Source organism: Melanotaenia boesemani, chromosome 9 (assembly GCF_017639745.1).
Source record: "Melanotaenia boesemani isolate fMelBoe1 chromosome 9, fMelBoe1.pri, whole genome shotgun sequence".
NCBI lineage: Eukaryota > Metazoa > Chordata > Actinopteri > Atheriniformes > Melanotaeniidae > Melanotaenia > Melanotaenia boesemani.
The window spans coordinates 23,459,704-23,478,738 of NC_055690.1; the positions used below are offsets into that span (position 1 = coordinate 23,459,704).

The 19,035-nt window shown below is 38.1% G+C and overlaps 2 protein-coding genes across 3 annotated transcripts in view; one reads left to right on the forward strand and one right to left on the reverse strand.

Moving 5' to 3' along the window:
• The window catches only part of LOC121645853 (F-BAR and double SH3 domains protein 2-like), a 58,722-nt gene that overhangs the window by 15,232 nt on the left and 24,455 nt on the right, over positions 1–19,035 (reverse strand). The window contains exons 4-13 of one of the 2 annotated variants that reach the window (XM_041994597.1): positions 15,595–15,674; positions 15,015–15,159; positions 14,720–14,853; positions 12,999–13,053; positions 12,748–12,876; positions 7,902–8,024; positions 6,754–6,849; positions 5,571–5,645; positions 1,195–1,311; positions 1,002–1,106 (exon numbers count right to left, since the gene is read on the reverse strand). In XM_041994597.1, the coding sequence (XP_041850531.1) occupies positions 1,002–1,106; positions 1,195–1,311; positions 5,571–5,645; positions 6,754–6,849; positions 7,902–8,024; positions 12,748–12,876; positions 12,999–13,053; positions 14,720–14,853; positions 15,015–15,159; positions 15,595–15,674 (1,059 nt within the window). The remainder of the gene's footprint in view (positions 1–1,001; positions 1,107–1,194; positions 1,312–5,570; positions 5,646–6,753; positions 6,850–7,901; positions 8,025–12,747; positions 12,877–12,998; positions 13,054–14,719; positions 14,854–15,014; positions 15,160–15,594; positions 15,675–19,035) is intronic. The other variant, XM_041994598.1, reaches the window with a different exon arrangement.
• p2ry2.1 (purinergic receptor P2Y2, tandem duplicate 1) overlaps positions 6,777–19,035 on the forward strand; it is a 42,912-nt gene continuing 30,653 nt past the window's right edge. Inside the window, exon 1 of the mRNA XM_041994600.1 lies at positions 6,777–7,029. The gene's annotated coding sequence lies outside the window, so the exon portion shown is untranslated. The remainder of the gene's footprint in view (positions 7,030–19,035) is intronic.

Here is a 19,035-nt window from a genome sequence, read left to right on the forward strand (position 1 = left end):
GACAAACACTAAGCAAAAACATTGTATATAAGAATTGTTTTTCAATAAATCTAACAGCAGAGGGTGCCAAATATCCCAAGCCTGATCAGAATAACAGTGAAGCGGCAACAAAGGCTGAAAATAAGCTCAGTGAGGCAGAAAAGCAGAGTACATGTAGTGAGACTTGAATGAAAAATAAAAAAAGAGAAGAATAAGAGACTATGTGCTGGCCTCAGTCAGTGTGTAATGAGTTGCATCTGTCAGTTTCAAAGCATAACTGATAGACAAGCTGGCAAAAGAAAACGCTGAGTGATGTGGAAAGAAGAAAAGCGTGAAATAACAAAAAGATAGCTTAGAATCTGAATCATATGTTGTAATGTACTTGAATGCTAAACTCAGAGATCATGACACTGCTATAATGTATGCATCCTGTCATGTTGAGGCATATAAACAAATGTTAATCTGTAAACACGTTTAAACCTCTGCAAAAAAAAAAACAAAATGTATATTGTTGACTTGCTCCTGATCCTTGTGAGTTTTACATTTGTTGCAACAATGCTGCAGGCTTGTGTGTGTTCATATGTTTTAAGGCTGAGTAGACTTTATATCACTTTAACAGAGGACTAAATTCCAAAGCTACAGTTACACTGATGTTACAGTCAGAAAACTAGTTGACATTTCTACAATGTCAAACAAGTGATGTCCAAAAACCTGGATACACATCTTCAGTGATAGGCCATTTTATGCTAACAGCTCACATACATAAAACTATATTTACAAGCTCGGTGACTAAAATTTTGTTGAAACAGAATAATTTATCTGTCCGTTCTATAGGTTGTCACATGTGTAATAGCACTGCAGCCTATTTCTGTGTTTTCAATTCACTCAACTTTGTATGTTTTTACCCGGAGAAGAAAACAAAGAGGGAGCCCATCTGAACACATAACAGCATGAAAGCTTCACATAGAAGAGTTTAAACGCAGATGAAACAACAGTAAATGTTGACAATGTGAGTCACAGACCTCAGCTTTGCGCATCATTTCTTTGGTGTCTTCTATCTTCAGTTCCAGATCTAGTCTGCCCTGCTCAGTGGGGGGTAAGCCATGACTTTCACACTCTTCCAATGACTGAAAGCAACACACAGACACACATACAGCTTGATTAGAAATGGAGAGTGTCTGAGTATTGAACTAAATTTGACTTGTTTATTCTTACTCTCTTGCAGTGGATGATATTCTTGTGCTCTCTGGCCACTCTGGTTGCCCATTTCCTGGCCTCCTTATTCAGACTGTGCTCCTCCGTCGTCCCCGACTCTGATTCCAGCTGACGACTCTAATACAAACAACCATACGCAAGCACACGCACACAAAAACAGGCAGGCATTGGTAACACACAAGCCCCCACACAGCCAAACACACATAAGTACAAATGTCAGCGTTAACAGCTCAAGGTGTGTGATATGCTGAAGCTGTTAATTAAGCTCAAGAAAGTGTGAAAGCGATTGTTTTCTTCTCACATGATGAATACAGCATGTGTTGCAAGGCTCAGTTATCTTCTCAGAACAAAATAACTGCTATTAAAGCCACATGTGCAAGAGCATGAGTGTGTGAGAGTGTGTGTATATCTGTGTATGCTACAAAGAGGGAGAGCAGAAGGCACAGGTTTTTATATGCACTTTTTTTTTTAACACAAAATATGCAAGCCTGTTAACAAATCCGCATTGTCTTCTAATAAAACATTCATAATTAATTATATCCATGTGGTAATTTTTATTTAGAGATGGCTGTAATCTGCCTTTAAGCTTAAACACTTTCAGACAAAATCACCAACATGACTTTTCAAACTCCTACAGAACTTGCATTCCACTAGACTCCACAAGTCAAAACAGCTCAGCATATTTCAGTACGCATTTTTTTCCCCTTTGCACTTTTTTCTGTAGTTAGAGTTGGCCAGGTTTTTATTGGGCAAAGATCAAGTTGTAATACTGTATGTGAACTAGCAAGATTAATTAAACTACAGACAGCTGGGATGTTGTTTGCCCTCTGTTAATCGTGCTGTCTCAAAGAATACTAATTAGGTTTTTCAGAAGAAGAAATATATGGTATTATATCTTATATTCATGTCATCCATAATGTTGGAACTTTATCTATATGGAATTGCATCTTCACATAGTTTGTTACTAGATCGTTATCTATTATTAAATTGGCTAACTTTAGTGAGAGAAATCAAGGTTAAACGCTCAAGGCTGAGATTCAAACTTCTTTCAGCCTCAAAAAATATAACCACTGACAAATAAAGTGAGTAACACTGTTCATTATGGTTAGGATACAATACTACATTGAAAACCTGTATCCTGGCACTTCAACTACTTTCATATATGTACTGAAGTTCTAGAGATATTCTGGAGTGAGAGCATAAATGTAAGCAAAGAAAATACAACAATTTTCACATCCTAATCATTTTCTAACTTCTGTTTACTGTAGATTATCTTGCACGTGCTCCCTAACACTTCCAGCTAGGAGTAATTGTATCAACAACTGTGCAAAAGGTTGGACCAAATCGTGCAGACTATTTTAGAAATCCGCTGTGCCCATATGTATTGTTATTTAGCTAAACATTTCTGCAGACCAGTCCCACTAGGTGCATAATAAAACCTTGTCACTACAGTAGCATCCTTCCCCAGTAGGACACCAATGGGACCCAGAGAACTGCTAAGTAAGTACTCAAAAGCCCCAACAAAGGATCTGATGTGTTAACCCAGCCTCCAAACTCTCCTGATATCGATTTTAGGGCATCTGTTGGAAGAAAGCCCAATCCACAAGGACTCCATCCCACGACCCACATGGCCCAAAGGATCAAGACGTCCTGTACCAGACACTCCAGGACACCCTGAAATGTTTGCGCCCTAATTGGTTAGAGCTCTTTTAGAAGTATGAGAAGGAATTACTCCATATTAGGCATACTGTCATAATGTTATGGCTAATCTGTGTACTATACTGCCATCTGTAGCCATTTGTATATGTTGTATACCAAATACCAATCTGCAGGGGACAAGAGCTGAGCAAATGAATACCCTCATGCAAGTATAAATTGGCCCTAAGATGTCTGCTGCACAATTCTAAGACGTCTGCGTATGGATTTCACTTGATCTAATTTTTTCTGACTGCCAGAAAGTATATGCACAAAACAAAGAGCTTACTTCTTGTTCTGCAGAAGCTCCCTGAAAAGAGTTCTTTCTAGTCTTAAATCTAATTTAGTTTTCTTTTCTTTTGTTGCCCACAACTGTGACGGCTTGCTCCAGTAAATTATTACTAGAGCAAGCCGTCACAGTGCCTGTGTCAGTGGCCTATCAAATGCCACAAATTTGGTTCAAGGAGACTTTTCAACCATACAATACCCATTGTGCTTTAAACAGCATCTCCAACTCAATCTAATCTCTCAGACTGGAGTCAGTGCAAAATCTGTACTATCTTCGCTTGACACTGACAAATGTTAAATATATCAGATGCATACATGTCAAAAATGACCAGAAATTACAACTATGACATGTCTTCAGACGAGAAAAAAAGAAAGAACATAAACTCAATGCCACTTCTGTTTTTCCACAGACTTGAGAAGTTTTTAATAATCTGATCATAAACATGTGGTGATCGGATTTAAATACACAATATTTTAATTAAAACTCCCTTTTTAAGCAAATCGTTCCTATTAATTATGAGCTGAATTAGTAACACTAGGGCATAAATCTGGGTAAGGATAGGTGTGAGATGAAAAGTATTACACTTGAGATTTACAGCTTAATTACATTCAGGCATTGGAGAACTGCGGGGAGTTAAGGGAGAGAGGCAGAACACTAGATTAAAACAGTGGTTGTAATATGACACATCTCAAAAATGGCTCAGCTAATTTTTGTCCAGATACTTTGATCAAATTAAGGACATCAGGTAACCTACAAGAATCTGAATGTAATGAAAATTAATGCTGGCACAACAAATACACAAGTCCTCTCTTTGAATGTCATGCAGCTGATTTAAAGTCCTCATTCTCACATCAGCTCATAGCTCCCTCCTACAACATGGTGGTAAGTCATTAAGAGCCTGTTAAATGACTTGGATTATAAATATGTTTATGTCGAATATCCAGGGTAATTCTTTTTTAAATGGTCACAAAAGTTAATGAGAAACTAACTTCAGTAGCAGGCAAAATTCTAGGTACCGGTAGTCATCCTATGAACGAGGTGAAATGTGAAGGACGCCACAGTGAACTCTAAATGATGGATCATGCTGTACTATAATTACAACATCAAAAGTCATAATAACAGTCATTTGAGTATATAGGAGAACAAAGTGCCCACACAACCTGCATTACAGCATAAAGCAGAGCAATTTAACTGCAGCATAAACATGGTTATTACACTTTGAAAGTGTACAAACAGAAAAAGTGATCCACTTTATTAACCAATGAAATGCAAGGCTGACCCTGACATGTCATTTTTCTGCATTATTTCCAACAACTTGGGTAGTTTTTGTTCAGCTTAGCTGATGGTTTAGTGGCTGGATCAAAACATCTTCTAAATACGTGGATCTAACTATGCATTTAGTCATCTCTCTTGTCTCCTCTTCTGGACTCAGCAAGTACTCCTTGTGCATTTAAGTCTGCACAAGAGCCCTGCACATGATATTATGACACATACTGTGACATAATGCACATAGCTCTCTGACAACTGAAGTTCTTTGTAATAACTTGGACTATAATTAACTAAATAAGGAGAATCTATACTGAAACTAAAACTTACATGGGTACGGTCCTGACCACCATTTGTAATGATGAACAACATCTTCTTTAAGTCAGACTGGAAAACCATGTTTAAAACTAAAGATTTTTAGAGCATAAGGATGTGTCAAAAGTTGTTAGTAAGCTAAAACATAATTTGCCCTGTAATAATAAAATAACACAGGGTGTTATCAGAGAGGGCAAAAAGTTGTTTGCATATGTCATGTGCTCAATCTGCCTTAACTTGTTGTGATAGCTAGTCCACTGTCTGTTTAAGAAGAGGGAGGGACCCACACTTCTAGATAACACAAATGGGATGTAAATATTTTTATTTTAGTTGAGTCTAGTTACTGTCTGACTGTTAATTAGAATTTAATCTAGGAAAAGAAAACGCTGCCTTATACATCAATGTATGCTTAGGCAAGGGACATAATTTACTGTATGCTCTAACACTGTTCTGTGCTATCAGTAACCAGCAATTACAGCAATTAATAAGCTTCTCCTTTCGGGAAAATCTATCACAGGTGTCATGATCACAGATAGTGAGTTTTAAGGCAACATTGCTTTTATCAACAGAGCAACCCTAAAGACTATGTACTCATCTTAGTTTAATTCATTCTGATCATGCAGCAGAAACAAACAAGAAAGTTAAATTTGTAGATGAAAACCTGAAGGAAAATTTTAAGTTAAGGTTCCTTTACAGTACACTTTCAAGTAAATGTTATCAGGCCAGACAAAGTATCAGGACATGGATGGAGTAAATGAGCTATGGTTTGTGTCGGAAATGAAGATGGGATGCTAACAACAGTTAAGACTACCTGTGCCAGGGTCATTCTCATGGCACTGACGGGCGACGGTTCAATATCCACCAGCTGCTGCACCGAACTCAGAGTCTGCCGTGCACACATACAGATGGGTAGGAGGCATCCACACACCCAAGAGCAGCAGTGCAAACACATAAACATACAAGGAGGGGTTAATGGGGGAAAAGTTAAGGGAAAGTGTTAGCATAAGACTGAACAGGAACAAGAAGACACAAGAAAAGGTGTAGAACATTTATACACAGAAAAATGTTGAGTAGCAGCAAAGGGAAAAAGACCAGAGAGGGAAGAGAAGCTGAGAAGAGAGACGTAGATAGAAAGTAGAAGAAAGAACAATATGACTCAGACACAGGAGAAAAGGAAAGCTTCCATACGGAGGAATTAGGAACTGTGTCCACTAAGAGACATTGCTTTCTAAGTCTGAAATAGTTAACAAGTCTCCAGAGGAGTGAGACGGCACACATCCAACTGTTCTACTGTGATCACACAGACTCTGATCATTTGACAATACTCTTAAATATTTCTAGCATCCAGCAGCTAGTTGAATTTAAAAGATTTTAGTTGAGCTTTTGTGAAAGATAAAAGATTCAAACACTAGAAAGATAAGTTCCCAGTGGACACACATTGTTTGGCACTGGCAATCAAAATTAGAAGACAGGGCTGATTCATGCGTCTGTTATGTTGTCTCCAGACACTAGTTAAGTGGACTATTCCATCTTGAATTTCTAACATGAAGAAATCTCCAAAAGCAGGATATAAAAGACCCAAAGATTTCTCTAGAGAGTAAGAATGATCAAAGCTTTGGCTCAGTTTGGAAAACCTCTCAGCCCCCAATGTTTTAATGTGTTTTTTTAAATTCAGTAAGAATAAAGTGAGAATTCTTTTTCAGGAATTCAGCACACTGATATTAGCTAAGGACGTTGCCCACACATGTAAACTACATAATGGGAGAGGAAGAATATAAGGAGGGAACATCCAACATGTAGTAGAGTAGAAATGCTGGTTCATACCTACATGTGTCTCAGTGTGTGAGTGTCTATCTGTCATAAGGACAGAAACAGTGTCTGGCACTGAGCAGGTTCATATGCAAACAATCTGTGGACCTTTAACAAAGTATAACACTGCTGCATGGGTATAGATGTTAATACAGCATAGCTGTGTGGAGCTATCTGAGTCTTACCGTGTCACATTCGCTGGGCTGGAACTGGAAGTCGTGTGCTTTGTGAAACACAGGATTCTCTTGCATAAACAACTGCTGATTGAACTCTTGTATTATCTGAGAGATAAAACAGAACGGAGATAGTTAATCCTGTTCATTTGATTATAAATTTGCTGCTTTAAAAACTCTGTTGGAATCTATTTTAACCTCTGTGAATCCACGCTGACTGCATCTGCCACTAACTGTGAAGGAACAAACTGCATCATTTTTTACAAACACATTTCAGATCTACAAAGGGTGAGTGTTTTTTTTGTTTTGTTTTTTTATTCGTACACCGATTTTGGATTTGATTTTGACGTGTGAATTTAAGTAAAAGAACTTGTTAAGTTAAGTGAGGAGCATGGTCGAGGCAAAAATGAAAACTAAAATGAGTAGGACTTCTGCACTGCAGCCCTAAAATTTAAAAAAAAAATTTTTAAAGGATTGCATTGGAGAATGCAAATATCAGTCAAAATCACTCTGTACTAACTATTATTGTTGCTACTTTTCTTTTTCTGCCTGTACATAAATTGTTTTCCCACTGACTACTGATATTGCAAATACTTAAAAATACAACCAGTACTGATACCAAAACAACAGTCATCCCTGCAGACAGGTAAAGAGCCGGCTCCTGGAAGACATCTTTCAGTAATTCAGATTTCAGCATATTAAAATTGTTTGTGAGGGGATGAAGTCAAAATTTGGGGCAAAATCTATGTTTTAGAAAATGCATGTGAGCAAAAGACTTGCAGGCAAGCATAAGAAAGCAGTCCCACACTGTAACACAGGTGACCAGTGGCAGAGCACAGTACACTGAGACCTATGCAAGCTTGTTTATACATTTAAACGGAAGTAGTCTGGTGATGCACACAGAAATACAACAAATATATACTGTATTTAGAAAAATGTTAAAATATAGTTCCCTTAGACATAATGACTCAAAGACCCAACTTCCCTCCTAAAAATGCAAGAAACCCAAAGTTTGAAATTCTCCCATTCAATCCAGTTATACAAATAGCACCAGCACAATAAGCAGTTTTATAGGGTTACAAAATCAAGAGGATCTGTTTCTTCTTCAAAAACTAACTTGCAAATGAGCGGTTGGCAGTCCTACACCACATTCGACTCACCCTGGTGGATTTGTCCAAGAGGAACTGGTAGGTGTTGTGCGTTGCTTGGGAGGCCTCTAGCTCAGTGCGACACAGCACTACCAGATAGTCTTTCACATGCTCATAGATTCTCCCATCCAAGGCCTGAGGACAGACAACGAGAAGAAACATGGGCTCCCAGTGAGAAAAGATCAACTCAGTCAACTTCCACGGCCATTTGTAGTAACATTATTCATTTAGGGCCATAACAGCACTTATTTCTTCCCTGTTTCCTCGCTGTCCGTTTTATGAGGCTCTAGGAGCATGTCACCTTCATCAGGTTATAAAATAGAACTCATTCAATTTTTTGAATGAATTTTCTAAACATACTTTCAAGTGTCTAAGCCAAAAACAGTATTTTTTTTTATTCTGCTAATACAATGATAAGACTCCCAGAGAAATAAGTAAAATTTATACAACAGTATCCCTGTGTAACCGAGAGACCCATTTATGTCGCACAAGATGAAAAACACTTTTCTAACTATGAGTGTCACAGCGCTTGACAAGTAAGACATACCTGCTCTGGGGTCATAATAAAAACAAGAAAATCTATTTAAGTTAAAATTAAAACTTAAACATACCGTCCACACACACACACACACAGGCATTGTCACTTACATTACCTTAGACCTCTGAAAATATCTGGACAGGCAGCTCTTTCTAACAGACTGTGCTTACATGATGTTCACAGTTACAGGGGAAACATGACTGTCTGAGCCATAATAATCACTTTCATAAGAAAAAGGCATACATTTACATTCTAACTAATTGTGAATGCAGTTAAAGCAGAAATGGTTTGAAATGTGCTTCAGTATGGCATAGAAAGTGTTTATTAAACATAAATACATATAAATACCACAGGTTTAGCATTGTTGACACCAACTGAATTAATTCCAATGCAAGTATGATGTGTTTCCAAATGCTTTAAATAACAGCAGAAATTTAATGAATTACACCAAATTGAGAAGAGGAGACAAGAAAAGATGAAAGATGATGAGGCAAACAATGGGAGACAAAAATGAGACAGATGGCAAAAAGTCAAAGCAAAGCAAAGTAGCCAAGCAGACGTTTTTATTTGACAGCTGTCATTACCATGTCTGATGCACTGTTACAAAGACATTTTAATGAAGTATGAAGCTCAAATAAACAGCTTTTCTATGCTGAGTCTGTGCTGCCAAGCTGTGGGCCACAGTGCCAAGTGTACAAGTCAGTCAGAGGGAAAGAGGGATCGAGGCTAATGGAGAGGAGAAGGAGAGCAGGAAAGATCGTTTGAAAAGGTATTAACAGCATTAGTGGGTAAAAGCGAAAAGGAAAGTGAAAAAAAATTAGGGTATGAGAGATGGGTGTGTGTGTGTTCGCAAAGAAGTGTTCTTTGGATGGAGTTCTCACAGCTGCAGGGGAAGGTGAAGGGGTTCAGATTCCAATTCAACAAAACACAGACCACAGACTCACACACTTCAGCTCTCAAATATTCAGGCATGCATACATTCCTCCGGCCAAAGTACTTCACAAAAGCTCAGGCTCTCAGAAACCTGTGTAGACCGCTAGCTAGGGGATCTTTCAGGCCATGTCAACTGTCTTTTCCCTTCACAGACTAACACATGATCACACACAAAAACCTGTTTTTCAAATACGCATATAAACCCACAAATGTAGCAACTGCTCACAAAAACTTATAAAACAATGGGGATACTGACAAGGAAATTATGTCATTAAGGGTGGGTAGTTGGCTTACTTTTCTTTACATGTTCCATCATCATTCTGGCAATTTCCTCCTCCCCCTTTCTTCTCTTCCTCCCTTCTTTTTTTTATCCATTTACGGTAGTGTTGAAATGAAGTGAGTCAGCTTCCAGAAAAAGCCCATTCCTGTACCACAGCCTGTGGGCGTGTGTGTTTGTGTGAGTGTGTGTGTTAGCGCTGAATGACTGCATCAGTCTGAACAACAAGTACACACCATGGAGCAGACAGAAAGCAGAGGTGTATAAGTGTTTGTGTCTGGAGAGGGAGAGCAACTACAGCATCAGCTTCTAACAGCAGAGGGAGACGAGGAGCAGCTCCGTTCCTCTCCCTACAGATGTCGCATTGACAAGGACACAGGTGTTCACGTAAAACATATAAGTTACTGCAGCCTAGTACAAGTCCCAGTACCGCTACTGTTTTTAAAGAAAGATTTATCTAAACAAGGTTATCTGTTACAAGTCTCATCTATCTTCCTATTTCATTATCTTTAAATCATCTCCTCCACAAACAATTCATCATCTTCCTCTGTCTGGTTTAAAATTAACAGCAGAAGACTTGGCATTACTTCAGTAAAAGAAAAAAATAAAAATAAAAAAAAGGTGATGGATTTTTACTGCAGTGGGATTAGCTGTCTAAAAGATTTCTGGATGGTGAAATTTAGTACCATGTATCCCAGTTCCCACTAAATCCGATATATCCTCCTATAGCCACATTAAAGAACAGTGTCCACAGACGGGATATACTGTGCTGTTTCTCTGTGATATCTCAGAAGCACAAATTTTTTAACAGTAAAAAGAATTCAGACTTTGATGTGGCACAGATTTTAGCCATTATCAGTGAAGACCTGTAAACACCACAAATAAAACTGCAGAGGAGGGAGAGAGGATGAGCAGCTTGCTTCCCTCCAGCAGTGTCCCTCATTCTCCTTGTGTATTTGCATGCACATATTTGTGTACATGCATATTTCCCTGCAGTTCTGTCCTTCTGTCAAGAGGAGCCAGAGATCTATTATTCAGAATGGCCCCGTAGTATATATACTCACGCATGCCTAAGGCAGAGTATGTCAGAATCAGGGAGAAGGAGAAACAGAAACAAGAAGACCGGGGAAAAGATACTGCACATAAAACCTCGAAGAAGAACAACAAACAAAAACAACACGACTTAGCCAAAGAAATATAGAGAGAGGTCTTCAGGAATATTTGTATGTTTTAAATACTCTTTCAGTCAAATTACCAGTCATATACTGTAAGTTACATGTTCACTACCTTTAACCCATAAGAGCCCGACGTGACATATATGTTACATACAGTTTCTGAGACATTTTGCTTCAATTTATGGCATAAACTTTGCTGAAAATCCTGTTGAACACAAACTGATACTTGTCTTCTGTCCCCTAATAGATACTCAGAAGCAGAAAACCACATAATAATATTTTTGATATATCCCATGGTAATAAACAGTAGATATCCCTCTCAAAAAAATGTTAATTCTTGTGTTACATTTTGTTAAAGGGCCAAATAAAGGCCTCATATTTAAAAAATTGGACATTTCTTACTATATTTTCATGGGTCGGGCTTTTATGGGTTACATTGATAAAGGTGTTTTCATCTTGTAGAAGACATTCACTTTCTTACAAAACAGCAAAAACCATCAAAAGCAAGCATTTTCAGGATCCTGAAAGTTTTCATGAACCTTTTTGAATGCAGCATCCCCAAAGCCCAAACAGAAGCGAAAAAGATAATAAAAAAAAAACACCAAAGGGAAACAAACAGAAGGTCTGGATATAAAGGATGAGACAGCAAGTCAGTGGTTTGTGGATGTTTGAAAGAAGTGTGTTCAGTTGGCTTGGACTATCTTTCTCTTCAGAAAATGGACAATGTTTCATTGTAGAGATCGAGTACAAAGTAAGGTCAGTCTCTCAGATTTCTTTCCAGTCCTGTTTTTGCAATGACCTGCTGGCCATTAGAAGAAATGCAGATTTAATGCACCTCAACAGTGGCTTCATTTTTCAGCTTTGAAGACCAAGTCCATCTGTTATATACAGCCTGTGAGGAAAATACATAAAAGACGCCTCACACTGGTTTTCTGTTAATTTTACTTTAATTCTTAGTGTGCGACTTACTCCCTGGATTAGACGCTTCAGCAAATTCAAAACAGTAATGCTGCATGTGCATATTTACTCAGCAAGTCTAATGCAAATGTCTCCCTGCATGTGTCAACTCCTACATCAGAGTCACATCTGAGAGTGATAACTGCTGGGATGAAGAAAGTACTCCACATGTGTGTGTATTTAAGCCAGTATGTGAGACTGTACAGTGTTTAAAAAGATTACATTAAATCAGAAGAGCTGAAATCTGTCTGTCTGCATACATGATGCACTCTTTTTGTATTTATAAATGTCCGTATATACACCTGTGTGTTTAAAAGCACACAATATTTATAATCATTATAAAAATAATTGGATTATTTCCAGATTAAAGCATTAAACTAGTAGCACAACTTAAGAATAACACTGTATTAAATGTGATAAAATGAAACCAAAATACAAATTGGCATAAATAATTTATACTTGTGTTGTATAACTAAAAGGCTGAATTGCCCTCTCAAGTCATCTGGCCTTGTACATCTTATGAAATCATACATTACTCATCAGGATGGCTCAGTTTTCGGATTTTATTCCCCTTCACATATACTCCTTTTCAATCATTAATCCATAAAATGCTGTGACTCTTTGATGACTCAAAACTGTGAAATTGTCACATTTTTTAAGAGCGATATTTCCTTTCCAACCAGTCCTCTGATATAAAATGTGAGACTGACTGTGTGCACTCTTACAAGAAAAAAAAATCATCCTAAAGTAAGCTTTAATTCAAAGAGCCTCAATTGAAATATTGGAACCAGAAATATTTTCCATTTCTAGAAAAAAAAAATAGCTTTAGGTATTATCCAGGTCAGATTCTTTAGTCCATACTGACTGTATTAAAAGAAAATGTTGGTGTAGCATTACAAACGAGACCTCCACCTTTTTACACAGACTGGATGTGTGTAGTCAGCTTATTCAGCTTCATTTTCATCTTTCTCTAAGTACCTGTATGCAGTGCAGTAGATCTGTGTGGTAGTAGCGGTCATGGTGAGCATTGGCAGCAGCTAGTGTTAGCAAATAGTCATTCCTGGCCTGTGTCGCCTTGGAGTTGCAGTCACTTCTCTTTGCTTTCAACTAAAACAAGAAGAGATAAACATCAGTGCAGATTTCCCCTGAAATACATGTAAACTTTTACTTTTAGTCAAGTTTGTATCATGTAATAACAGATGATGGCTTTCGGGGTGAAGTCCTCTTACCTTTACACTTGCTTTCTGTAAACTAATTCTTGACTGAAAAAGACCCAGTTTAGACCTGAAACAACAAAACCAAGAAAACAAAAGAGTCACAAACATCTAATTCAAAGAAATTAATATGATCTAATTTGGGCTTGCACTCAGAAAGGTACTTTGGTTTCCTTTCTTGACACTCCTACTGACATAATTAGATTTTATTTCACATATTTGATCGAGTTATGGTAGAAACAAGAAAAAGAATCATATAATTCTACAGCTTTATATCTCCTACACCAGCTATCTTTAACTATCTCTAGTTTAATTACTAAATCGGTGGTGAGATGCATGAGACCTGCATGATGAAATAATGGATCCTGTGTGCATGCATGGCATGTTTGTGTTGTTTGTTTCTTACTATTTTGTAAAAAAGAAAGGCCTACTTTAGCTTTCTTAACTCCCACACATGAAGACATAAAATGCTTTAGAGGTGTGTAACAATATCTGTCACCTGCTGGTAAGTGTGGGTACATCTGTCGTGTTTCTACTTCCCCAGCTTTACACAAGTGCAGGTAAAAATATTAAGTGCGTGAAGCGTCTCTACATCCACACCAGTTTCTTCCTGTTTTGTCATTCTTCCTGTCAATGACCAATGTTTTGTTAATTATCTCTCTTACAACACAGTCACACACATGCCTTACTGTAATGTCACTGGGGCTGTGGAACAATTTCCATAGCTGTGAATTTCTACTGAGTGATGGAAAACAAAAAAAGAGCTGACTGGCCAATCGATGGGAGCGCTAACCAGAGCTGAGGATTCAGTGGAGTGAAAATGTCACCATAGCTACTGCTACTTAGGGATAGCAGGAAAACAGCTGTCATTAGCATTCGATCAAAATGTGGAACTAACTATGAGACAGCACGACTCAGTCGGCTGTGTGTTGAGGAAACCTTCTGACCCCTTCCCATTCCAGGAAAAATTTGCCTAATATTCCTATCTGTGGATTAACCAAAGTACACTTTCTGTTTAACAACCACATGAAGCAAAGCTTTATTTTGGTCTCTTTTCAAAGCCCTAAACTGTCAAAATCAATAAGTGTCATTGAGACCAAGTTACAGATGTTGGAATGCACTGAAAAAATTATTTATTTTGTCTGTCCAGATTTTTTAAAAAACACATTCCTGTGGATGACTGTGATTGTGATCTATGGATTAGAAAGCACATCCAGATTACAGCCCATCTTCTAATCCAAATTTGATAACAATAGCACAAAACATTAAATTATTATACACACATTTTATGGTGTGTGTCCAGGATTTTTCTAAAAACTCTTGTTGGCTATTAAAGCCTGTGTGAAGAAGATGGGAACTTCGATCAGGTCAGGTCAACCAAGATCTAACAATGCTGGCTTTATTCTTAAATCACAATGTCAAAAATGACGATAAAAGACAGTAAAGGACGGATGAGGCTCAGCTGCCAGCTGCATGATAATGCAACAGCGACTTTGGTAATGTACTGAACAAACTGATTTTTGGAGGCTTAAACTTCTACTGAAATGGATGTCAGGAACCTTGTAATTGGGAAAAATACAGTTTTTGTCATAAAAAATATTGATCAATGTATTACCAGTTAGCTTATTATTAATCTCAGTTTTTCAATAATATAGTGCTCTGCTTAACCTCTCCAAATGGTGACCATATGTTCAGTCACATTTTTATAATTAACACGATCCCAGCTATAAACTTACTTGGCTTCTATGTCGGCCTTCTCTCGTACAGCGTGGGCAACCTGTTCACAGTCGTAGTACTTTTTCTTGGCTTTTGCCAACTCCTTCACTGACTCCTGCAGCTCTACTTGAATGCCACTCAACTGATCAATGGTCTGTGAAGGGGAAAGAAGAAAACAGATGAGCTGTTAAAGAAAGAGAATACCAACATGACTCATCTCAATCAAAGAGTAAGCACATGGAACAAGGCCAATGTAGAGGATAGAGAACAAAGATTGCTCCAGGAAAGCATGAGTAACTTCCACTGTCCACTCACCTTTTTTAGTTGCTGCTCCTTATAAAGTCTAACAGTCTTTGCAGGCTCTGATACTTGACTCTTGTAGTTGTCACATACATTAAGCCTGGACTGGCTTACCTGAACCGTACCCTCCAAGTAGGCCCTCCATACTGCATAAACATTCCTAGTTGGGTGTAAAACGGACAAAAAAGGAGTAAATAACTTATTCTCCCAGGGTACACAGAGATGAGTTTTGAAATTATCTTCCTCACTGTGTCATTGTCACACACTTTTTAATACCCACAGTGTACAAGAATTTATCAGAAATACGGTAGTTGCTAGAGCTTATGGTTGTCACAGTAAATTGGATCCAACTAAAAGTTTTATATTTCAATACATCTATAACAGTGAATCATAATTGTGCTGAAAAGCTTATTATTATTACTTTATATATTTTTTATTTAGTTGTTTATTTTGATGAGGAGTCCAGCACAGGATAGATGTAGCTTTCACCCTAACAGCTAAATATGCAAGCAATTTTTTAATGATGCAAAGACACAAAGTCACTGCAAATACATGTGTCTGTGTCACATGTGCCAGCTTATACACCCTTACATACCTATAATCTGTTCTCTGGTCATCGGGGCTGATTCCAGGCCAGTCTCTCTTGAGGTACTGACTTGCTAATTTCTGCAGAGCCTGAAAGCACAAGAGCAGACATGGGGCACTTAATCGAATACCAGGTTAAACCTGTTTTCTATCAGTAATTCACTGTTAAATGACTGGAAAGGATGGTTTTTGATTAAATAAAAAAAAAAAAAATAGTCCTGGAGAAATTTGAAAGAAAAGAAATAACCCTGGACATTACAATTAGAGTGAGTGTGAGACATTTGTGGAGGAGGATGTTACTGGCCTGACAATGAGTCAGCTTACTTAAAATGTGCTCTGTCCTACTTACACTTGCTTTGCTGTGAGCATCATAAGATACACAAATGAATATTTACCGAGCCAAAGTACATTTGTTGTACTTTGGCTTTACATGGTATAAGAAAATAAGAAACTGGGTTCTACTTCACATAGAGCTATCAGCCAAAACATCACGACAAGCAAAGTCATTAATCATATTGTTTAGATGGACCAGGAAAGGCTGAAGGAACACAACCAAGAGGCCAAAGCATCGATCAGGCTGCCACGTCCTCAACCCAATCTAGCATCCATGGGATGCTTCAGAAAAAGCCAAATCTACAGAGGTCCCACAATGCAGCCCAAAGGACTTGACAGGTGCCCTGGTGCCTAAACAGATCAAAGCTGGAAGTGTGAGGGGAACCTAACATTGCGCAGGTGGTTTCCAATGCAGCAGCTGACCTGCAAACTGCATGTGATTCACATTTCACTTGGCAAGAGGAAGCACATGAGCTGAGATCTCATAAGTGCTCTTGTCACAGTGTCCCGCAATCAATCCTTTAAACCGAACTAGAACTAATTTAAACTTGGTCCACACACAAGTTTGGTTTGAATAGTTATTATACTTCTGATTCAAACAGAAAGCAAAAGTCTGATTTAGTCCTGAGAAACAGTTCTGTGTCAGCAACAGTTTATGTGCACAAGCAAAACCTCAAAGCCCGCAAGAAAAAGTAACCCACATCTCTCAGACTGGGTCACTGTGTCAGTAGCAACAACTCATAGACACTCTGTCCTTGTCTTCCTGTGTGTATGTGTGTACCAGTGGGTAGGGGAAAAATCCTTATTAATAAAACAGTTGTTAACAAAGCAGAAGAGCTAGTACAACATCACAATCAGGACAAATGGAGCTTAGGGATGAAGCTACCCTAGGCAACACTCTTCCCTTCGCTTTCAGATCTGCATGCAAGTCTGCTCTCAGTCTTTGTTTACAAATTTTCTCCTCTTTCTCCAAATCAACAGCTCACCGCTCTCCATCCCTCACTCTCCATCTCAAAGGCCTATTTTTCAGTTGTCATATTGTTGCACCCTTCCTCTCCATTTTCCAAGCCTCGCTGAATCCTGCATATCCTTATCCTTTTTTTCTCTCTCTATAATACCTAACAACTGAGCCTCAAACTTCACTTCTGTTTCAATCACTGCACATATTTTAATAAATCACCTTCTATATCTCTGTTATCCTGGCCATTTGAACTTTCACATATGGTGCCAGAGGGTCTGAAATAAACATCTACCAGACCTAGCTCTACAAGGGCTATGGCCTGATGAGCAGTGGAGTCAGCCAACTTAATTCTTTGAAAAAAGAAAAGAATCAGATTTGTTCTGAAAAAGAAAAAATACCATTGCTTCTTAAATACTGCCATCAGAGGGAACTGGCAGCCAAGGAAGCACTTACTTGGTAGTGTTTTAAATAAAGAAGAAAGGGTAAACACAGTACTTTAAGAATTCATGAGAGATCTTTTAAGATGTATGAGATTGCTGATTTCTCAGATGGGTACAATAAACCACATAAAATGTATGTGTTGCCACGGCTAAATTAATTCTTTTTTGATTCTTTTTCAAACTTTGCCGTAATCAAAAGACAAAGGAGGTCTAGTCTTTGGTCTAGTTGGGTGGATTTATTGTTATCTGAAAATTAAAGAGGACCATAGGGTCCTGGGTCATGGGGACACGCTTCCTTTGGGTTGCTGGGGGAATTCACAAGGAAAATCAAACTCCATTCAAAGACAGGGGATAATTCAACTCTTCAAAACACTGTGGGGATCTGGCAAGATATGAATAAACACACTGCTCGGAAAGAGAAGTTCATGTACTTCACACCATTTATAAATGATAGAAACCCATAGTAAGCTGTAATTGTGTTTCTGTCAGCTGGACCTGAATATAATGATTTAAGGAGCCCCATATACAAAACTCTTAACAAAAACTTCTGCAAGAATTAAAATAACTTCAGCAACTGAACCTTAAAGTTTTATTATAATTTAGCTGACAGTGTAAAAACCATGTTTCACTATTGTGTTTAAAATTTCCACCATTTTTATCTACTTACACTGATTTTTAAGGAAATGGTTCATTTAAAACTTATTCATAAAAGTCACAATAAGAAAAGAAAAAGTTCTGCATTAGAAAGAAAATTGGCACAAAAACTGTGCTGTCCACAGCATGAGGAAACATGACTGCTACAAGAACAGTCACCCTCTCTGCCTCTCAAGGGAAGGGTGGAGTGGGTGTGGATGGTGTCATTGAAAGTCTCAGACTGTGAGAATGTTTGATAAAAATAAGTAATAAGAGAGCAAAGAGAGCAAGACAGCTGCAACAGAAAGTGCCTGAGATATATCTCTTCCTTTAATCTATAAAATTGCACCACACACATGCATAACAAACACTTCAAAACACAGGAAGAAAACAGAGTTTAGAAGATTATAAATGCCATAAGTACCTGATTTGATTTTTGTGTGGGTTAGGATTTGTTAATATGCCCACTGATTCAGCTGGATATGAGAACCTATCAATCCGTGCCCACCAGTAAGAACCTGTTCATCAACAACCCAGACGCATCCCGATGCAACTCTAACTACACATGTCCAGTTATCTTTTTTCTCTCTCTACAGTGGCTGTCTCTGTAGGCTCACTGTGTTAAAGTAGGCTAATCTGTAGCACTGAAAGCTATGTCATAAAGCAAAACACGGCCGTCACATGATGCTCTTTTTTTCTAAACAACAAAATATCCCTACTTGAAAATCATTTCTGTGCACTGAATTCCCATTAACATGCATTGTAACAGCCACAGTTCCAATTTAAATCTTTTCCCAAAATGCTGAGAGGATTATGAAACCTCTGTCTTTGTGATTTCACATCCCACCACTCTGATCCATTTCCAGAACATTTAAGGATTCCAGTGCATGTGTGAAAGCAGCTTTAGGTAGGATCCTATTTCCAGCATAAAATGAATATTTCAAAGTGAAGATAGACATAATGTGTATGCACACCTGAGAACATGCTGAACTATTCTACTTTCTGTCTTCACCAGTGCTGTCTCCGTGTTACTTCTTGCTCTAAAGCTATTTGAAGCCAGCCTGCAACTTAAACCCTGTGGTGA